Consider the following 22,068-nt stretch of genomic DNA (forward strand, 5'->3'; position numbering starts at 1 on the left):
TGGGTAATGCAGGCAAGAAAAGCATGTTTGGTATAAAACAAAATAAAAGTAGGTTTGGGTTGGTTTGTTTTAACAGAGGTGCAGCAGTAAAACTGTCTGTCATACACACTCATAGCACACCTACAGTGTGCATGTGTTCAAACTCTTGTTTGGCATCTAACATGTTTTCATATACATTTTTTATGCTTTACCTTTAAAGATGAGAACTTGCCTTTTGTCTATAAAGCTCCTCACAAGTCTGTCCTAGAATGACTATCCTGTATATTACTTTTTAAGTACAGCTTGAATAGGGAAAAAGAAATGTGAAACAATGTCTGAATAAGGTTTGTCAACCATCTTTAACAAAAATACTTATTGAGTACCTTTATGAATTCCATGTCCAAATTCATCAAAGTCTGAATTTTCTATCATAAACTCTTGGTACTCTCATTGGTACATGGTTTTAAAGAGAGGCCATTCTCAAAATTATAAACACTTTTGATCATGTGCATCAGTTAAAAAGGTTAGCGCTTGTTTCTTTTTTATTATTCTTTTATTCCATGTTCAAAAAAATATTTATCACAAACAATAATGAAGAGAGATGTGCTTTTATAGAATTTATTGTAGAAAAGGAAACAACATTGAAATCATTTATTTTTACTAAACCGCAGTCATAAATTTTCCCATGAGTGTGATATGCTGAGGTGAATAGCTTTAGTCCACTTCTTCAATAGTAGGGCCCTGGGAGGTTCCTCCTGCCTGGCCGCCGCAGCTTCCTGATGGTGTTGCTCCCTGGTACAACTTTGTCACAACTGGTCTGCACACCTTCTCGAGTTCATTCTGCTGGTGCTCATACTCATCTTTCTCTGCAAGCTGGTTGTTCTCCAGCCAGGAAATCGTCTGGTTGCACTTGTCAATGACCATCTTTTTATCCTCTTCGCTAATTTTACCTTTCAGACTCTCATCCTCAACACTGCTCTTCATCTGGTAGGCATAGGACTCCAGCGTGTTCTTTGCTGCAACCTTGTCTCTCTGAATGTCATCATCATCCTTGTACTTCTCAGCATCCTGCACCATCCGCTCGATCTCTTCTTTGCTGAGGCGGCCCTTGTCATTGGTGATGGTGATTTTGTTTTCTTTGCCGGTGCTTTTGTCCACGGCGGATACATTTAGAATGCCGTTGGCATCAATGTCAAATGTTACCTCTATCTGTGGAACACCTCGGGGAGCTGGAGGGATACCTGTGAGGTCAAATTTGCCCAGAAGGTTGTTGCATTTGGTCATGGCTCTCTCGCCTTCAAATACCTGAATCAATACACCTGGCTGGTTATCTGAGTATGTGGAGAAGATCTGAGTCTGCTTTGTGGGGATTGTGGTGTTTCGCTTTATCAGAGGTGTCATAACACCGCCTGCGGTTTCAATGCCCAGAGACAGGGGAGCGACATCCAGCAGCAGCAGATCTTGGACATTCTCTGAGGTGTCGCCCATGAGGATGGCTGCTTGGACTGCTGCACCGTAGGCTACAGCTTCATCTGGGTTAATGCTCTTGTTCAGGTCTTTGCCATTAAAGAAGTCCTGTAAGAGCTTCTGGATTTTGGGAATTCTTGTGGAGCCACCAACCAGGACAATTTCATGAATCCTGGATTTATCCAGCTTGGCATCCTGCAGGGCTTTCTCAACTGGGCCAAGTGTTCCCCTGAAAAGATCTGAGTTGAGCTCCTCAAAACGTGCCCTTGTGATGGAGGTGTAAAAATCAATTCCCTCAAAGAGAGAGTCGATCTCAATGCTTGCCTGAGTGCTGGAGGATAAGGTCCTCTTTGCCCTCTCACAAGCTGTACGCAATCTCCTCACTGCTCTCTTATTCTGGCTAATGTCCTTCTTATGTTTTCTTTTAAATTCCTCTACAAAGTGCTTGACCATTTGGTTGTCAAAGTCCTCCCCACCAAGGTGTGTGTCTCCTGAAGTGGCTTTGACCTCAAAGATGCCAGCTTCAATGGTCAGAATAGACACATCAAAGGTGCCTCCGCCAAGATCAAAGATCAGCACATTGCGTTCTCCTGTTTTGCCTTTATCCAGGCCATATGCAATGGCTGCTGCTGTGGGCTCATTAATGATCCTCAGAACATTTAGTCCAGAGATCACCCCAGCATCCTTGGTAGCTTGTCTCTGGGAGTCGTTGAAATAAGCTGGCACTGTGATGACTGCGTTTGACACCCTTTGTCCCAGGTAGGCCTCAGCTATCTCCTTCATTTTAACCAGGACCATGGAGGAAATTTCCTCAGGATAGAATGCCTTGGTCTCCCCTTTGTATTCCACCTGGACTTTGGGCTTTCCATTATCGTCAATCACCTTGAAAGGCCAGAGCTTCATGTCGGACTGTACGACTGGGTCATTAAACTTTCTTCCAATCAGCCGTTTGGCATCAAAGATTGTGTTATTGGGGTTCATTGCAACTTGGTTCTTGGCAGCATCTCCAATAAGCCTTTCTGTGTCGGTAAAAGCCACATAGCTTGGAGTGGTTCTATTGCCCTGATCGTTGGCAATGATCTCAACTTTGCCATGCTGGAAAACCCCAACACAAGAATAGGTGGTGCCCAGATCAATGCCAATGGATACTCCCTTTGGTGCAGACATTTCGCCGGTTCCTAGTACCTAGACAGATTTAGAAGACATTGTATTTAAATGGATAAAGTCTTGTTTTTGATAGTTTTCAGTATTAATAATATGTTTATTCCAATGATACTAACATAAAGTTTGAGCACTTGTCACACCCAAATCAGGGAGCTGCACTTAGAATTAAGAGCACACTGTCTGTGTAGTCGTTAAAGCTAATTGCTAGGTAGTAGTTTTACAGTGGTGAGGGCTAGAATTCACAAGACCAGTGAATCTAAATGCTTCACTTAAAAAAAATAAGCGAACTATAGATCGGTATCTGGTTATTCATATGTAGCCTTATTTTAATATTTAAATAAATAAACATTCAGACTAGGACTTAGAGACTATCCTTCATAAGTAAAGACTTAATATCAAGTATAACTGTTACACTGTTGCACATAACTGTTAAAGTTCTGGGTTTTTTTAGGAAATGAGTGAATTAGAGTAAGACACCCACACAAAGAAGTCCTCACTGTCTCTACAGTCGAAACTTTATCCAATCAGTGTTGCTACTTACTTTCAGTGGTGCGCTCTCTGGTGCTCAGAAGTTCAGAAGGATATCCTGGGGATGTTTCCTTCGTGTCAGCTTTTGCCTCTGTTTCTTCTGGAGTTCATACCTAGACTGGCTGGGGCTCCTTGCTTATATAGTTACAACCAGGTTTCCAGAATGCTCCCGCCCCCTCCTCCTCAATGACTGAAGTGTTAATATTAGAAACTAATGCAGCTGGCTCGGTGCTCGAGGGCCGGTGAATATTCCAGAGTGAGACGGCAATCTGACCCTCAGCCAGCAGGGGCGACTCAGAGGGATACAATGTGGAGAATGTGGCAGTAAGGCACATTTAGGAATTGTGATGTGTTATGTTGAAGTGTGAGCACCCATGAATGTCAGTTTTATCCCCAAAATATTTACCTACTGAGCCAGGGACTCACAAAAGGCCTCTCCTTCATTTTCTGTTCTCAGTTTGTCATGGTAAAAAGACTCGCTTTATTGCTGATTTAATGCAATCGTTTACATAGATAGTATACACTTATGTCATTTTGATCACATGAAATATTAAAGTGATCTTGTTGGATCAAATTAAGACGACTACAATCATATGCCTGACATAAAGTCTAATATATATATATATATTTTGCCAACACACAGCTCATACATTATAGTTATACTTACAACCAGAAGCAGTGGAAGGAAGACAGTTAATGTACTTCTAATAAATGCAGTTTTACAAAAAGGAATGGTTCATATAATTAAGCTCAGCGCTAGTATTATGTTGTTATAAATCATTTAAAAGGCACATTCATATCATGGCCTCAAAGGTACTATCCAGTCAGAAAAACTCTTCAGTGAGGCGTCTGGAATTAAAGTGAGCAAATGGAAACTTGGGATGAAATGAGGGAAGATAAAGCAGTCAAAAAGTGTTTTACCAGCTCTCTGTAAATCTTCTCCAACTGCCTTTTTAGGAAAGACATCAGCTGCTCCACACCCAGACATAAAACAACATCTTAATCTGTCATTAGCAAAACGACATTACTTGATCACAAGACGTGAATAAACAAGACTTCATCATTTTGTTTATGTAACAGGCAACAGTTCATCATCATCACTGCTATAATAAAGGATGACTGGATGTTACCTTTTAGGGCATGTATGCAGATACCATTGAAACAGATTATTTGACGTATATATAAAAACAAACATTTCTAAAATAATCTAAGTTGTAACACAGAGTTTGTTTTGGCTCAGCCTAAACTCTGGCTCATGGAATGTACCTGGCAAATCTTAATGTCACGGTAGACAAAATCGAAAAGGTATCCTCTGTTTCATTCTTACGGCCATCATTTGGCACTGTGCGTAAATGGGGTAAACAAATCAGCAACTCTGTGATCTAGTAACATAATCTGAAGCAACTAAATACGTGCACATACATCATAGCATGCAAGTAGGCTTTTGTTTAAACACCTGACAAGACGTGTAAAATGTTAGTTGGTTATATGTTTTCTACATGCCTTAACTCGTCCTTTTTTATCATTTAACTCTACTTCTGAGGTGCTTTTAATAAGTTACATTCAGCATAAGTAAAATAATTCCTCCATTCTGTAGCTATTTAGAAAATAAAATAGATATCTCTGTTTGTTGCAGGGTAACTGTGCGTTGAGGATCGGGCATTCTCATTAATACCTGTAGAGAAAAAAACAAAACAAAAAGAGAGTTTAATTAAATACCAGTTTAAAAAGTGAAAATATGGACTGGTGCGTGATAATAGAAGCAGAAAAAGGCAGGAGCACCTACCGGTAATAATTAGGTTTGAAAGGGCCATTCTTGTTGAGGCCCATGTATTTGGCCTGCTCGTCAGTCAGCTCTGTCAGGTGGGCATCAAAGTTGGGTAGGTGCAAACTGGCCACATACTCGTCTGGGGGAAAGAGACAAAATGTGTGTGATGTGATCTTTTTAGTGAAGCCACAGGGTGGCAACAATGAGCAGCCTTTCAGAGAAACAGTAAAAACTAATTAGACTTCACAACTATTGTGATCCACACTTGCATACTGCTTATCATTTCTATACCAAAGTAGCACAGTTTCAGTTTAAACAAGGCTGATTCTTACCCATTTTCTTTGGAAGGAGATACACATCCTGTTTGTAACGTCCTTCTGGAGCATTAAACAACTCAATCAGTGCCAGGGCCTACAAAACACAGAGCACACAGTGTTTACATGACTCACAATCTAGGAAACTATGTGCCTGCAGACTGCAGGTAGTTTAGTAAGAAGGGACACTGTTATTTACTCGCCCAAGAAGTTACTGACACTGGCTCTAAAGGAAGAGTAGAAATTACTAACCTGAGTTGTTGCAGTGATAGACAACACAAATGTCGGCACTGTGGAGCAGCTCAGATTTAAGAGGCGACCCTGGAAAAAAAAAATACAAGATGTCTGACAAAACTGTTTAGTGCTGAACAAACTCCTGTTTCAACCTAGTTATGAGCGATACAAACACAAATTTTTGAGAATTTAAAAGACAGTTTTGTGAAGACTATTGAGGAAAGCTACCTCTGCCAGCAGGACGACCCTCTTTCCATCAGGCCAGATGATGTGGTCGACCTGAGAGCGAACCCTCTCCCAGGTCAGCTCGGGGCTGCGCAGGCTTGCCTGAGGACAAAAGACGTAAACACCATTGTGCGAACATTTCCATGTGGCTATGTTAGCATGTAAACAAAGAATAGTGGAACTCCTTGAATTAGAAACTTCTTCCAATGAATTCACAAAAATTGAGAAGTACAGCCAAGTCCATAAGCATTCATACAATCACACAATTTTTCTAGTTTTACCTCTGTGCACCTCTACACTCTGCATCACAGCAGATCTTAAAACTAAAAAGAGAGAATCAAGATGTGAACAAGGTGGAGGCTTTAAGCTTTAATTTAAGAGATTTAACAAAAGTATTACACTAACTGTTTAGGAAATTGCAGCCATTTTTATACACAGTCGCCCATTTTCAGAGGATCAAAAGGACTTGGAGTACTGGTTGACAAGCAATTTCGTGGTCATGTGAGGACTGTTCCCTTTTTATTAGTGTTGAACTTCTATTGGTTAACTTTTCATGCTCTTGACTCGAGCTCGTTGCAGAAGGTGAAAGCTGAAAAAATTAAACAAAGGCATCAGAGAAAGAGCAAATATTTCAGCAGTCACCAAATCAACAGTCTCAATGAATGCACTGGCCACCTCAGTGACAGCAAAAGGCCTGAGAGATTACAGAAAACAACTAACCAAGTGAACATCACTCTCAAGGAGGTAGCTGTGTTATTGTCAAAATCTACAATCAAGAAACACCTTTATGAATGTAAATACAGTGTTCACAACAAGGTGCAAACCACTAGTGACACTCGAGAATGAGGAAGACCAGATTAGACTTTGCCAGAAAACATCTAAAAAAAGCCTGCACGGTTCTGGAAAAACATCTTTGGGTGTATGAAACCTAGATGAACTCGTACCGGAATGATGGGAAAAGAAAAGTCTGAAGAAGGAGAGAAAAAGTTCATAATTCCAAAACATACCATACTAACCTTCGAACATGGTGGCAACAGTGTTATGGGATGGGTATGCATGGCTGCCTGCCAGTGGAACTGGGTCACTAATGTTTGTTGTTGTGATTGATAGAAGTAGCAGGATTAATTGTATACAGGGATATACTTTCTGCTCAGATTCAGCCAAATGTTGCAAAACTGATCGAGCAAATGGATAATGTCCCAAAGAATGCTGCAAAAACTACCAAAGAGCTTCTCAATTTAAAGAAATGGGAAATTCTTCAATGGCCAAGTCACTCACCAGCAGAGCCAGTTTTGTGTTCAGTTACTGAATACAAAACCTAAGAGTGACCCACAAACAAGCAGCAACTTGAATGTGGCTGCAGTAAAGGCCTAGCAGAGCATGTCAAATGAGAAACACACACATTTGGTGATGTTAATGTGTTCTAGACTTCAGGCTGTCATTGACTCCAAAGGATTTTAATCCAAGTATTTAAAAAATCATTATATTTACATTTTTTCAGTGTGTCAGATTATTTTTGAGCCTCTGAAAATGTTGACGTATTTGAAAGAATAGTTTTTATACATTTCCTGCGTGTGATGGTGAACAGAGGCGAAACTACAAAAACTGTGTCATAGTCAAACTTGCAATCTTTACTGTATGTTTTGGATCAAAGGGGCACACAGAGATGTTACTTATGGATGTTTAAATTGAGATATTCAAGCCACAGGAAATTCAATGAGGAAAAACAAATTAAGTCACTTTTGATCATTTTCAAATTTCATTTTTGACTGAAAATTTAACAACACAGAGAACAGGATGTTTTTTTGTTTACAGACTCCTTTCTGTGTTTTACTTGTCATTTAGTGCCTGAATTTTCACACCTTAACCTTTCACTTTCACTTATTTAGGCTCCCCTACTGTTTATTCTAAGTGACCGTGCTTAAGAAGCTTTTAAAATCCATTGGGTATTTGTGGGGTTATTTGTTTGAAGTTTACCACATCAATCTCAGTATTGGAGTGTCCCATATTGCAGACGATGCAGCCATTCTTCATTCGGTCAAGCTGTTCTCTGGTGACGACATTCTTGTTGCCTGTATTTGAAGAAAAACACACGTAAGGTGTTGTTAACAGAGTCACCGAAGAGAGAATAAGCCAACGAAGATCAAATTTAAACTTGTGCTGCTGCTATAGCGGTGGAGTTACAGCTATATCTGTACTGGTGTTCATATTGCTGTCAACACACAAAACCAAAGAGCATCTGAGCATTTTGACTTTAAAAAATTTGGTTTTCACCCAAAGCCCTTAACTGTAATATTTAAAAAGACACATGCTGAAAATGTTGTGATTATCAAAGCAGAAGTAATGGATGTTACAGCATGGGGTACAGTACCAGTGCAAGTTATCACCACGTCCATCTGCCGAATGACCTCGCTCAGCTTGACCACTCGGAAACCGTCCATGCTGTGTGAACACGCATATTATAGAAGACCAGATTAGAAAAAAAAGAAAGAAAGAAAGGAAAAATCCACTGATAATATTCACTTGTTTGTAGCTTGCAATGCACAGGTGAGCAATGCTAAATAGTGAGAGTCAGTGAGTCACCATGCTTGCAGGGCACAGATGGGGTCAATCTCTGTGATGCACACAATGGCTCCGAGAGCTTTGAGAGCAGTGCAGCAGCCTTTCCCCACCTAAAGAGCACAAGACAGTGCACTAAAAAGATCTGCTGGACTTGTTAAAGTCATTCCATCTAAAGGTAAAAAAAAAATTAATAAAAGAATGATTCACCTCTCCATACCCACACACAACCACTTGTTTGCCTCCAAACATAATATCCGTAGTCCTCTTCAAGCTGGCAAAGACAACCAAAGCGACACATCATTGTGACCATATTGCTCCAAATACAACAAAACCTCATAACAGCAACTTTCTTGGTGATTAATTTTCCTCACCCATCGAGGATAGATTCACGGCAGCAGTAAAGGTTGTCGAATTTCTGCTTGGTAACCGAGTCGTTCACGTTCATGGCGGGCACACACAGCTTGCCAGCCTTAGACAGCTGGTACAGTCTGAAAGGACACATGGGGAAAACATGTTCAGGCATATATGCTGGCCGAACACACGTGAATCTTTCCACACAAACGTGGATGCAATTCTGTGTGACCTTACACTTGGCAGAATATCTGGCTAATGAAGTCCACTGAGAGCTTTGCATATACCGCAGAGTTGCTGTGCCCAGCATTTGAGCTTTGCCATGCTTTTCAAATATTCTCCCATCATCTAATCACAGCTGATCAGTAAAACTAACAGAAATGTATGCATTCTCCTGTCATTTTAAACCATTTGCTACACAAAAACTAACATTATGCTTGAGCACATAAAACTCCAATAAGCAAAACTAAACAGAAAATAATTTTAAAGCAGTGCTGGTGATTTTTATTTGTCCTTACCTATGACCAAAAAATTAGTCTGTGCATAAAAAAACCTGAATATGACTTATATAATGGCCTTTGATACAGGTCCAATTTCTGTTGACAAAGCCATTCATTCAAAGTCATTCATCATGAAATGTATTCACTGAGAGCTTAAATTGCTTCTAGTGCATCTCTATCTCCAAAAAAATAAAATAAGGAAATACCAATAAAAAAAAAAAGGATTAAAAGCAGCTTAGTTAAAAAAAAGTAAAACGCAGAGGGCATGACTATGTTGGATAGTTTCTAGATTTATTTTAAACTCTAAAGTAGAGTCGTGTTCAAGACATAGGTACCAAACACACTCCACTAAAAGTCAAATCCGTGTGTGAAAAGCACTGCTGCAAATTATTTGTATTTGTTGGCTGCTACGTGCTGAACAGTACATCCCAGTTATGTTCAGGTAATTAGATCCTGTAACTGCCACTGTAGTGCTAATAGCAGTATAGTTAGTTTGTTTAGCATATATTTTGATCATTTTAAAAATGTTTTACACAACTGATATAAAATTCTAATTAGAAAAATTTTTAAATTTTAAAAAAATATCCATTAATGATAATTTAAGTTCTAACCAGTGCACTTGTCACAGCACAATGATTTGTCCTTTATCTTTTAATTTATTAAGTATTTACATTAGTTTGACTTTTATATTTTGTTGTCAGTATATACAGTACTGAATCTGCAAAGAGCTGATGAGTATTAAATGGCTCAAAAACACTGCGACAAGCTTAATTATTTATAATTCATAATAAGCTGCCATACGCACATGTCTATGCTGTAAAGAATATACAGCCTGGGTCTTACTGACATATTTTATAATGAAACCAATGTGAACCAAAAAGAATTACCAGACAGAAATTGCAGTTCAAAATACAAAAAGGCACGTGCTGCAGATAAAATGTAAACTCCACTAAAGCTCTAGATTTGCGACCTCATCTGACCTGTGAACACCAGTGACACTCTCCTCCACAATGCCCCTGGCTTTTTTAAAGACGCTGGGATACTTCTTGTAAACCCAGTGGGTTAAGTCTCCACCATCATCCAGGATCTATGGGGGGGGAAAAGTCAACATGGAAGATGTGCACACAGAAAAGAGCGAGCGATTAAGACAGGCATTACATTCATCACATGACTATCCAGGTAATACCATATTGGCCTGCCAGCCTTCAGTGTTGACACAGCGATCAATACACCACCAGAAGTCGTCCTCTGATTCACCCTTCCATGCAAACACAGGTACCCCTGCAGGAAACAAAGCACACATAATTACAGGCAAAGACAGCATGAGCCACAGCTACATTAGTGCACATTACACAGTGAAAGGAGAGGTGCAAAGTGCTCTTAAGTTTTAAGCTTTCTTTGGGTTCATCTAACCTTATGAGCAATAAAGCAAAGAAAAATACTTTATTTTATGTTAGATAGTACATAGTTACTTGGAATTACATATTTTTTGTTCCACCCTATTGTTAATAGGCCTCTTCTTGCTTCTTTATTATACTTACCCGTCTCTGCAAGAGCAGCAGCCACCTCATTTTGAGTGGAGTAAATGTTACAAGCAGTCCAGCGACACTGGGCCCCAAGTGCTACCAGAGTTTCAATCAGGACCTGAGAAGGACCAATGAAATATGAAGATAAAGAAAAAAGTAACAGACATAAGAAGAGAAAAAGATGTCACATTAAAGGGACCACTGATGAGTAGGATGAGCGGACGTACTGCTGTCTGAGCAGTGATATGGGTACAGCCTACTATCTTCGCCCCAGCCAGTGGCTTCTCCCCCTGGGCTCTCTTCCTCAAGGAGATCAGGGCAGACATGTCTGTGGACGAACAGATCAAGCAGCAGTTAATGGTACCTGAGAGGACACAAAGGCCAGGTTTTGTTTTGGGCGAGATAAGAAGGAAAGACCTTTTCGAATTCAAAAACAAACGATACCTAGAAGGCGGATGTGCAGTACATGGCTGTAAAATGGGTACTAACTGAACAACAACGTTAGCAACAGCTGTTGCAACCCAGGTTTTAAGGCTGAACAACACTTGCCAGGCGCTTACGCCTACTTATCTCTCACATGGATAATGTAAACAGGCAGAAAGGCAGACAAGAACAGAGAAACAGCAAAAGAAACCACACCATTGTGTTTTGAATTGTGAAGAAAAGATCAAATGAAATATCATCATGTTCCAAATAACACCAGCTTTGGGTCATAAACCACAGACACCAGGTAATCTATATTTTAAATTAATAAAAGATGACGAACAATGAAGGAATACATATAGTGTGTAACAGTGTAGTTACATAACTACCCTATTACACACCTGCATCACGATAAAAATCAATATGTGGCCATCTTTTAAATTTAAACTACATCATCCTGTTTGAAAAAAGGATTTCATAAGAAAACTTTAACCTGTTATGATCAAAGTACAGACAATCATAGGTAAAAATCTTTCATCTTTGAAATGTCCACAATGCGCCAGTGAGGTCTGATGCATACATACCTTGTTCTGCAATTTCAATTTCTCGGCGCCCAAATTCAGCTTGTTTGATGTTCTTCACACAGAAGTCGCTGCTGCCGTGGGTGTTGACCTGGGCTTTGTCCCGGGGAGAAGTTTCATCATCGGAGCTGTCAGTGTAGGATGCAGCTTACAAATAGAGAACACAATAGGTCACTTTTGTGGTAAAGCACACAAAAGAGCCAGTTGTGAAATTTATGCTTTCAATGCATTGTGTAAAAGCTGGAGCTACAGTGTGTATTTTTGTGATGTATATGAATAGCTTTTCCAGGTGGACATGCAAACATAACTCAATCAAAGAACTGTTAAGTGAACTTCAAAAACATACAAAAAATGTTTTGTTTTGTTTTATGTATGACTGAAGTAATTGCTCAGTTTTCAGCAATGAAAGTGAAAGTACCTGAGCTGTAGCTGTCTGTGGAGGACTGCGAGATGGACCGTGACAGCGAGCGGCGCCCTGCCTTGGTCGGATACTTGCTGAATTCCTGTTTGTCCTCTGCATTCGCAAACTGAATCTACAGAGAGCCAAGGAAAATGCCACACAGTGTAAACATCAAAAAACAAAACAATCCATTTATTTAGCGATTTGATATTTGAAATCTTCTATCTCTATGGATTTATCGGACGTCAATGGGACAAGTGGAGGTCAATAGGACAAGGTATCATCGTGTTTCACATCTTAAAAGTGATGACACTATACCTTACACCGTACCTTCACACTTCATTAGTTTATGTTTGCATTCATTGTCCTGTTTCTGTTATTATCCCTTCTAAAGATAAATCAGCTTGTTACAGGAAATCACAGGTGGATCAAGAACAACGGTGCTGATGCTTATTTTTAGATGTTCCCTTGTGATTTATGTTTTGTTCAAATGCATGCGCTTCAGTTATTGTTGGTTGTGATTCATCGTGTCAATCCAAGCCTTCAAAGGGCCCAAGATGAAAGATCTGGAAAAAGATAAATTGGATCACCAAACAGCTAGTGTGGCTATTTTCTAGCCAGGCATTTGATTAAAGTCTAAACTGTTGAATCTCTAAACCAAAGCACTGGAGAACTGATTTTAACTGGTCACAGAACGGTAAATAGAGGACTGTATGAAAGACACAGTTTAGGCCAACATCACAGGCAGCTCAGTTACTCAGTGCTTATATTATAGGTAATATTTCTGGTACCTTTTTGTTTTGTTTAATTTTGTAACCTAATGATGACAGAAAAACAACTACTGCAAGTTTAGCAAGCTTGGTAAGTATGACCATTATCTTCCATGGAAGGACCAACAAAAGCAATGTTACCTAAACATTACTATGTACTATCACTGTCTGCCTTTCCAATAATTTCTACCCGTGTCTTTGTGTAAAGTCTGTGACCTCATCCATGATATTGTGCCACGTGTCTTCCTCACAACACTGTTTAACATCACAACATTGTATAATGTCATAAAAGCATGCCTAGTGTCCACGCACAAAATACTTTTTTCCATGAAAAATGTTACAAGAAAATTGTTCACTTGACCATGTCCAAAGTTCATGACACCTATTCAAAGGTATTCTTATTTCTTGAGCTTTTTAATTCTTCGTAGTCTTCATGGTCATGCAGTCGAGGAGTGAGGATTTCAGAAGGATAGATCTTTACACAACTCTACCATAAACATTTACTATGAGTCAGTGATAAATTGTGGCAATGCACAGAATTCCCTCTGTCTCCTATTTAAATCTTCATATCATGTGTTTGGACTGCAAACTCAAGTGCAGACTGACAGAGTTGACACAACACACAGATGAAGAATCCGGGAACACATGTATCCCAGATTAACAAGAGTGAGTCGGATCACACTCGAGTATGTGTGTGTACACTGCACATACATCAACCTGTAGCTATGTCCTTCAGGTAGAGCGTACTCTTAACAATTATGAAGAGTAATAACGCATTACTGGAACAAAATCAAATTAACAGATTTTCTTTATACATACAAATTTAGTTCTGATAGAACGTTTTACGGGTGGATGCAACAGCTACACATGACTTCACATCAACAAAATCCCCCAAAAAGTTGAGGCTGATTGAATGGGCTAGCATCAGCATAATGCACAATCACTAGGGAAAACACCCCAACATAACCATAACTTTAATTCTCTGCTTTTATCCTAATTACAATGATCTTCATTAACTTAAAATGTGTGGTCAAAACTAACCTTATTTACTCAGCATTTTAACCCACAACGCCTCTTTCCATGAGCAGTGACACCTGGGCTTCAGAAACCTACCGTGTCGGTATAAAGAAACTCAAGAAGCCTGTGAGACAGGCTAAGCTCAGGAGAGCTCTGCATGTCTCTGTTTTCACAACTGTGAGTGTGCTCCATCTCATATGTTCGCAAAATATGTCAACATGAGTACTTTTATGTTTACTTTGCATCACTTTGCAGCCTTGAGGATTCAACAGACATTTCACACAGTCTCTTGAGCTTTACTGAATTGTTCTTTCTCAATATTCAGACCAAAATCAAGAGGCTAATCGAATTAATGATGAATTACTCAGCGTTGGTGAAGACAGCATTATGTTTCCACTACGCCTACACGGGGAACCTGTGTGAATAACCTTGGTGTTTACTAGGAAAAATTGCGCTACTCCCTGCAGGTAAACTGAAATTTATGTTTCAAGGGGGAAAAAAAGTTTCTGTTAACTGCAGGAAGAAGACAAAAACCTGCGACTGCCAAAAAATACTAAGGCTCCTGTGTGTTTGAGCTATCTAGTATCTAGAAGAAGTTCTCAGTGATACATTAGCAGCAACTCACCCTTTCTCTCCCATGCCCATGCCCATGCTTGTGTGCCATTGTTTCTTCCGTTTTCCAGCCTATCTGCCTGTTGCTGTGTGTCCTCTGTGCAGTAGTACTAGGTGTCCCTGATGCTATTATCCCAGAACACTCCCAGGCAGAGCCAGGGGGAGGTTCCCACCTATTATCATGATTTCTAATGGCCAACCTGGAGAGAGAATGAGAGAGAGAGAAAGACCTAAAGAGAAAGGGAGGGTTTATTCCAACCAAGCTTCTCTTTCTCTTTAGTCTCTCCAGTTATGCCCTTGAAAACTTAACGCTAAAATCTGCAGGTTGTATGTTATGGTGAGTTTTTAATTGCTGAGGCAGCACATGCAAAAAGATTCAGGTATATATGTAGGTTGCGCACGAACGAGAACCGTTTCAAAATCACGTGCACACAAAGTAATAAACAAATTTGCCTCAGCTCTTATTTTACACCTATGCGCCTGATTTGCACAACTAAGGTAAACAGAGATTGACAGAAGGAATTAAACTCTGTTTCCATTAGCCTTCTGCTGCATCAATACGTGTCCCATGGAGTCCCTAAAGCTAAAAATACCCTTTCTCTCCTAGATAGCAGGCCAGGTCAAAGACTTAAGCTGTGGAGTGTGACTTTCAGTCAGTGTTGTAAGGGCTCAATGTAGGCCTGACATAAGGCGACGCTAGCTACTTAGTCAGACACAGCTAGTGCTCTAAATCACTGCCCTACGGAAAAGGCATACAGTCTTATCCACATCACCTGATCTTTGTATACAGACTACTCACAGTGATTAAAACAGGTTCAAAGACATGTGGCCTGCAATATTTATATAAGTAAAAATGGTGCAGTGACACACTCAAAGGAGTGAAGTCCAGTTGCAGTTTTCAAATCAGGGTACTTCGTTTGGTGCGCAAAGGCACCTGTTTAGATCAACACATGCATGACCGATTACAGTGTTGTGAAAAAAATACAACTCTACTAATCCTTTCTCCAAGACTATCCAACCTTTACATAAGTAAAGAGCATAAGTCCTAAAGCAGTTCAGAATCCTAATCTTACTGTCAAGTTGTTTTTCCCCTGGATTATCTTACTGCACTGTTTATTAAGAAATCCAAACTCCTGATAACAAATACTGTAATTAAACTGTACCTGTACTGTACTTAGTGAATGCCAAGGGCAAAACCTAGAACATAGAAAATGGTAAAACTACTGAATGTGCTTTATTTTTAACCTCATGATGACTTTTCCTTCACTGGAAATGACTGTAAGTTTACACATGTAACACAGAATGTACCTGGTACATTTTATCTTTACATTTTTTCAAAGCACACTCATGTCTGTGTCTTTAGAGATGAATGTGAATGTCTCTGTATCCGATTCTGGCAGCAGGGCAACCCAAATCATCCCTGCTTGAGCCCCTGCTTCACCTTTAACTTTACCCATTTTCTTTGCTGTGCTGTTTTACCACACTACATTTTCCAGTCTTCGTTACCACTTACCAGGAGCGGAAAAGTTATGTTTGACCTTCATGAATCTCTTCCATAATGTTGGCAGACACGCAGGATGAGATAGTGAAGCTAAGGTATCATCACATTTCAGATCCTACAAAGCAGCCCACAGGAATCAGATAAATATGATGATGCATGAACAGATTCACGGTGAGCAAGTCCCATTCCCAGGGGGCGTATTACATAACCATTAAATGGATTCAGAGAGAGAGGAGGCAGAGGATTGGTGTTCTCTGACTCATCTGCCCTCACGCTAACTCACTCGTTTTTAATTTGTAGCATTGACTTTGTTTACTCATGTCACCTTTCAATGTAGTAGTTCTGCTGAGTTCTAAGTCTTCTTTTCAATATGTCATTTATCGTGATTTCAATCAGTTTGACACTCTTTCCAGTCATTTACAGTAATTTCTTTAATCATTCTTCTTTTTTTTTTAAGCAAACAGACTGCTCAGTTTGACACCGGGCTCTCACATTTATTCATAACACAGTGCTTTGTTTTCATAAGCACAGTTCACATTCCTACAATCCAATATGTTCTCATCAGGCACCCTGAGGCGGCTCACAGTCCACACATTATTGCATTCTGTGAGCTAGCAGCTTGAAATCTACGATGTTGAGAAAACAGGTGTTTTTATTATTCAGTTATTTATCAATTATTATAAACACACTTTGGTTAAACTTACTCAATTCACAAATCCAGCCACAAAGACAAGATGACAGGAATAACAAACATCCCTAGTGCAATTTTTCCACACTGCGTAATGATACATTGCTTGTAGCTTACTTATGAGTGAGTTTAAGGGCGAGAAAAACCTACTGTTCCTTTAACAAGGTAAGTCAGATGTTTCAGTCTGAACACTGTTTTTTGATGAGCCTTACAGAATTCTAATAAGTGGATCTTTAAGGCATCATACAAAAAAAGTAAGCTCAACCCTGATTACGTAATAAGACAGAACTCGAGACCACTTGTGCATTTGTGTTTTTGAGGTGGCATGAAGTAAGTTTACTCCTGAGTGCTGAAATACTCTTTGTTAAAACACATATGAGCCGATATTTTCATTTCATGCACCTGTTATGCACAAATATCTAATCAGCCAATCACATGGCAGCAAGTTAGTGAATTTAGGCAAATACATGTGGCTAATAATACATGCTAAAGTTCAAAACAATTCACATTGGTGATGTGGGGAGATTTCTTAGCACACTTTGAACACATCGTCTAAATGTCACAGACTGCCTGAGTAATGCTGCTGCTGCTGATGTCCATCCCATTTATAATACAGTGTAATCATCTTCTAATGGGTTCATCCATCAGTACAACACACCATTTCACAAAGCTCAAATCATCTCAAACTGGCTTCACAGTGAGTTCAGTGCACTCAAATGGGCTCCACAGTCACCAAATCTCAATCCAATAGAGCTCCTTTGGAATGTGGAACGGGGGAGATTCACATTATAGGTGTGCATTCAACAAATCTGCAGTAACTGTGTGATGCTATACATGATAAATATGAACTAGCACCTTGCTGAATCTATGCCAGACTTAAGATAGGTCTGAAGGCAAAGGGGTATCCAACCTGGTAGTAGCAAGGTATATCTAAATCTAATCAGGCTTAATATTAGGACCACTGACAGGTGAAGTAAATAACACTGATTATCTCTTCATCATGGCACCTGTTAGTGGGTGGAATATATCAGAGAGCTATTGAACATTTTGTCCTCAAAGTTTAGAAGCAGAAAAAAATGGAAAAGTGTAAGGATTTGAGTTTGACAAGGAACATTATGAAGGGTAAACAACCGTTTCAGAGCATCTCCAAAACTGCAGCTGTTGTGGGGTGTTCCCTGTCTGCAGTGTTCAGTATCTATCAAAACTGGTCCAAGGAAAGAAAAGTGGCAAAGCAGCGACAAGGTCATTGGAGGGCAAGGCTCAATGAGGCATGTGGGGGGTGAAGGCTGGCCTGTGTGTCCAATCCAACAGATGAACTACTGTAGCTCAAACTGATGAAGATTTTTCTGACAGAAAGGTGTCAGAGTACACAGAGCATTGCAGGTTGTTGTTTATAGGGCTGCATAGCTGCAGACCAGTCAGGGTGTCCATGCTGAACCCCTGTACCCCCAAATGCACCAACAATGGGCACATGAGCATCAGATGAATAATTTTCTATGTGGTATAATTTTCTTTCATACCACATGGATGGCAGGGTGCACTTATCTGGGGAACACCTGGCACCAGGATGCACTAGGGGAGGAGAGCAAACCAGCCCTACGCTGGCAATGTTCTGCTGGGAAACCTTGGGTCCTGCCATCCACATGGATGTTACCTTGAGATATACCACCGAAGCATTGTTGCAGATAATGTACACCCTTTCATGGAAACAGTATTCCCTGATGGCCTCTTTCAGCAGGATAATGCACCCTGCCACAAATAGTTTGAGGACCACAACAATTTTGACATCTTGACTTGGCCTCCAAATTCCTCAGATCTCAATCCAATTGAGCATCTGTGGAATGTGCTGGACAAAAAAGGCTGATCCATGGAGGCCCCAACTCACATCTTACAGGACTTAAAGGATCTGCTGCTAATATCTTAGTGCCAGAGATCACAGCACACCTTCTAGGGGTCTAGTGGAGTCCATGTCTCAGTGGGTCAGCAGCAAAAGGGGGACCAATACAATATTCGGCAAGTGGTCGTAATGTTATGACTGATAAGTGTATATGCGAGTATTTAAAAGTGCAAAGCAGCTAACATTAGGTCATAACACAGATGTGTGAATCATAAAAATAGGTGTCAAACACAGGCAAAGTCACCCCCAAAGAACCATGGGTATTAGAAGTCAGAGGTCACCTTGAGGAACTGAAATATATCTGATATTACTAACACAGTTGCCAGACATTATAACTAAAAAGTTCCAGAGGGCTTAATCACCACTCTGTGACACAGTCTCATATGATCAGAAAAACTTCCCTGGTAGAAGAGTCTGCAGAGATTTGAGCAGGTTTGTTCTGAGAAACAGACAAAGAAGCCTCTAATCAGGAGTTCCATGATTATCCACTAGCCGGTACCAGATGCTGTGAAGAGCCACCTCATGTGGATTTTTGCTGTTTTCTCAGATTATATAACACGCAAGAAACTTAACATTCACAGGTTCTTCTCACAGGTGCACCCTGTGCTGCTTTTGCATGTTCATGATGCCTTTCCTCCAACTAACACTGATGATGTCCTCATTACCTGCACATGAGAACTAATTAAAGACAGATATAGAGCTCACTACACATTAATGTGATAAAAGTTTAGGTTCAGTTCACATGTTATTACACATTTGCAAATCTCAAGGTTCTGTAACTGTAAACTACAGTTTATGGTGGATTTATTTTTTTTCCCCACAACACAAGGGTACACCTGATTAAATACCCCCTACTCAACTGGGGGACCCCACAGACTCAGTTGCGTTAGCCCTCACACAGTAGTTCTGCACTTTGCTGAGGTCTTAAATCAGAGGTTTAAGAGCTCAGCTTGGCTTTTAGTTGTTTCCTGCCTGCTGGCATAATGTTGACATTGTGCTTTAAACAGACGGGAAGGCAACTTGAAGACAGATTTTAACAATCATCTTGTCTTTAAAATTATATGTTCTTACCCCAGTAATAACACAGTAGAAGGTATTATTAGAGTAACACTACATATGAGACAGTTAGCAAAGCTTTCCTTAATAGCTGGCTTCTAAGATACATGAATATGGGTACTTTAAATGTTTAAGATTATTTTTGCACTTCCCACCTCACATTGGGATGGAGTGTCCATCATTCAAGAATGCATTAAAGCTCCAACAAAATTCCCAATGACAACTTTGGAGCAGACATTCACACTGCACCTTATTAACAATACATCAACACAGTACATTACATTGCCTACACTTGGACTTCACTGCAGCACGATGCGTACCAACGTGAAATCCCCTCCTTACTGTGTCTGTGCCCAATGGCAGTGACTGCTGGGAGCATCACGTTTCTTACCTTCTTGACGGATTTCAGTGTGGGGACTGCGGTGAACGCTGCGGAAGTCATTTCTCCAACGTTCATATTCACATCACTGCTGTTTTTGCTGACAGTCAACACGGAATATTTTTCCGCAACGTTTTCGGTCTCCTTGACATATTTCGTGCCCTGTTTAACCTCCGTCTTGCTGTCCACAACTGTGTCTGTCATTGCATCCGAGTGATATCGATACTGTTACTGGAGAGGAGAGGGGGGGGGAACAAAAGCCGGTTCTGGATTGAGTTGAAACTAATACCCTTAGCTTCGCCTTCTTGCTCTCTTGGCTAAAGCTTCGTGGCTTAAAAATGACCGAACCGACGCTGAAGCACTACACCACGGAGCAAAGCTAACAAAGTAGCCCACTTCACTAGATATGACGCTTTTTTTTCTCCCTTATCTACTTTCTAAAAGACTCGCACGGCCACTTGCTTCGGTCCTGCAGGTCTGCTGTCATCCACAGACGGCAACATCTCCCAAGGTGAGGGAGGGAGGGGGCGTTTTGTTGAGGCTGTCAGACAAACCAGTGGGCAGTGTGTAGGCGGTGATAAGCCAGTTAGCTCCAGTGGACAGGAAAGTGACTGCTGAATGTGTAACGGCTGAGGCCTCGCTACCCATAAGGAAATAAATTACATAATTTATTCGTCATTTGTGAGACTAAAATGTCAGATGTTCAGCACTGCAGTTTTTTTCTTTTGCTCTGTTTTTTATGCTTAGTGCTACACTTGACTGTTATACAGCCCCCTGTTAATCAGCGTAGCGCTCTTAACACAAGTCCCGCCCACTTTTTAATGATTGGCTGATCGGGGACCAGCGTCCGCAAGCTACAGCCCCTGATTGGCAGAGTTTGCTAATCGCGATGCTTTACCTGGGAGGTCCTGTTCAGGGAAAAGGGAACTAAAGTCAACCTCCGGCTAAATGTACACGACTACGCATGACTACTTTGTTTCAGCTGCCTTACTGAATAAGATAATTAACTGAATTTAAAATTCTTTAAGACTGCAGCAGGACCAGAATTCTGTATTTGCAATTTCAAAGGTAATAAGATAATAAAGGCCTTATATATCCTATATTTCTGAAATTCTTTATATGGGTCAAGAGTTATTTTCACCAGCCTTCTCAGGTGGGATGAGTCTAGTCTCCCCAGCACATTCATCATATTAATGTGAAATGAGGGCAGCCAACCAGACAGGATGTTTTCTTTACCATCTCCTGTTTCGTATTATAAATGTTACGCAGGATCACAGACAGATGGCTAGCTCTGATGCCTTGCCCTGTTGCAGTTTCTCCAGCTGTCTCCTTACCTGGCCAGATGTCACAGTCAAGCAGAGGGTGTTAATCAAATATGGAGGAATCTGATCCATGGAGTTCAGTTGGGGGGGGGGGGAAAAGGGCAAATCACTAAGACAGAGCAGGTGTGGACTCCAGGATTTGTAGGTAGCAGCAGCTTAGTGTGAACTAAACCTGTTGAAAAAAAACGTTAAACTCGTTTGCTCTCTCCATTTGGCCCAGTTTGTCTTTCTGTCACCTTAAACCTAGTTATTTCCCCCATTCCACTCTACACATCACTGGTATTGTTCTGCTGGAGTGGGTTTCCAGTTTCTTTCTGTAGGTGTCCTTTAGTTCTTCCTTGACCCCAAGACCCAAAGGCTCTCTTTTGATTGCATTTCTATACAAGGTCTATATCAGCAGGTCTCTGTTGTCTCTAGTGGGCCAGTGTGCATCAATCAATCATAAAACCACTAGAATGTTGGCAGGTAGGTATTTGTAATACTGATCAAATGTGACCTTTAATTTAGTTATTTGGAGGCTACTGTTCACAGAGTAAGACTTACATAGACGTACAAAATGTACTCTCATCAACATGTACAAACCCTACTTTGCTAGTCAGCATCAAACATCACTGTTACTCTGCATATTAATTAATTCCCCACTTTTCCCCCTCTTCCCTGATATTTTTATACTGTTCAAGGTGAAAAACCTGAACTTCATCCCCGTTTCAGAATATGTCACAATATAGTTTAAGTTCAACAAATGATTATCCACCACCACTTCTGACCCCCAATTACTAATATTATGACCTAAGTAGTAGTCAC

The 22,068-nt window shown here is 40.4% G+C and overlaps 2 protein-coding genes across 4 annotated transcripts; both read right to left on the reverse strand.

Moving 5' to 3' along the window:
* Nucleotides 1-566: 566 nt before the first annotated feature.
* On the reverse strand, nt 567-3,263 carry hspa1b (heat shock protein family A (Hsp70) member 1B). Its single transcript, XM_085443994.1, has 2 exons — nt 3,152-3,263; nt 567-2,631 (listed from the first exon to the last, which is right to left on the reverse strand). Exon 2 carries the CDS (start codon nt 2,611-2,613, stop codon nt 694-696), a length of 1,920 nt encoding a protein of 639 aa, XP_085300120.1. The 5' UTR covers nt 2,614-2,631; nt 3,152-3,263; the 3' UTR covers nt 567-693.
* A 314-nt stretch (nt 3,264-3,577) lies between these two features.
* Nucleotides 3,578-20,494, reverse strand: ahcyl1 (adenosylhomocysteinase-like 1). Of its 3 annotated transcripts, none has more exons than XM_085443308.1 (17): nt 19,955-20,492; nt 12,041-12,155; nt 11,626-11,769; nt 10,846-10,946; nt 10,634-10,736; nt 10,279-10,373; nt 10,073-10,179; nt 8,613-8,729; nt 8,449-8,512; nt 8,263-8,351; nt 8,051-8,121; nt 7,657-7,751; nt 5,683-5,781; nt 5,473-5,541; nt 5,239-5,317; nt 4,925-5,045; nt 3,578-4,813 (listed from the first exon to the last, which is right to left on the reverse strand). In XM_085443308.1, the coding sequence occupies exons 1-17, from the start codon at nt 20,144-20,146 to the stop codon at nt 4,807-4,809; spliced, it is 1,668 nt and encodes a 555-aa protein (XP_085299434.1). In that variant the 5' UTR covers nt 20,147-20,492; the 3' UTR covers nt 3,578-4,806. The 3 variants fall into 3 exon arrangements, with proteins under 3 accessions (XP_085299434.1, XP_085299436.1, XP_085299435.1); XM_085443310.1 differs by lacking the exon at nt 19,955-20,492 and adding an exon at nt 14,435-14,533; XM_085443309.1 differs by lacking the exon at nt 3,578-4,813 and having other exon boundaries at nt 4,921-5,045; nt 19,955-20,494.
* Nucleotides 20,495-22,068: the final 1,574 nt, after the last annotated feature.

The sequence above is a fragment of the Copadichromis virginalis genome, linkage group LG20, assembly GCF_057382275.1.
Source record: "Copadichromis virginalis isolate Kocher_CV1m ecotype Utaka linkage group LG20, C_Virginalis_male_GT1.1, whole genome shotgun sequence".
NCBI lineage: Eukaryota > Metazoa > Chordata > Actinopteri > Cichliformes > Cichlidae > Copadichromis > Copadichromis virginalis.

Excerpts from the sequence above, each read along its gene's own strand:
- hspa1b (XM_085443994.1), bottom strand. The coding sequence starts at position 2,613 with ATGTCTGCACCAAAGGGAGTATCCATTGGCATTGATCTGGGCACCACC.
- ahcyl1 (XM_085443308.1), bottom strand. The coding sequence starts at position 20,146 with ATGACAGACACAGTTGTGGACAGCAAGACGGAGGTTAAACAGGGCACG. Across the intron at positions 11,770-12,040 it reads CACAGACAGCTACAGCTCAG|CTGCATCCTACACTGACAGC; the intron begins GTACTTTCACTT and ends TCTATTTGTAAG. Across the intron at positions 10,737-10,845 it reads ATATCACTGCTCAGACAGCA|GTCCTGATTGAAACTCTGGT; the intron begins GTACGTCCGCTC and ends GGTCCTTCTCAG.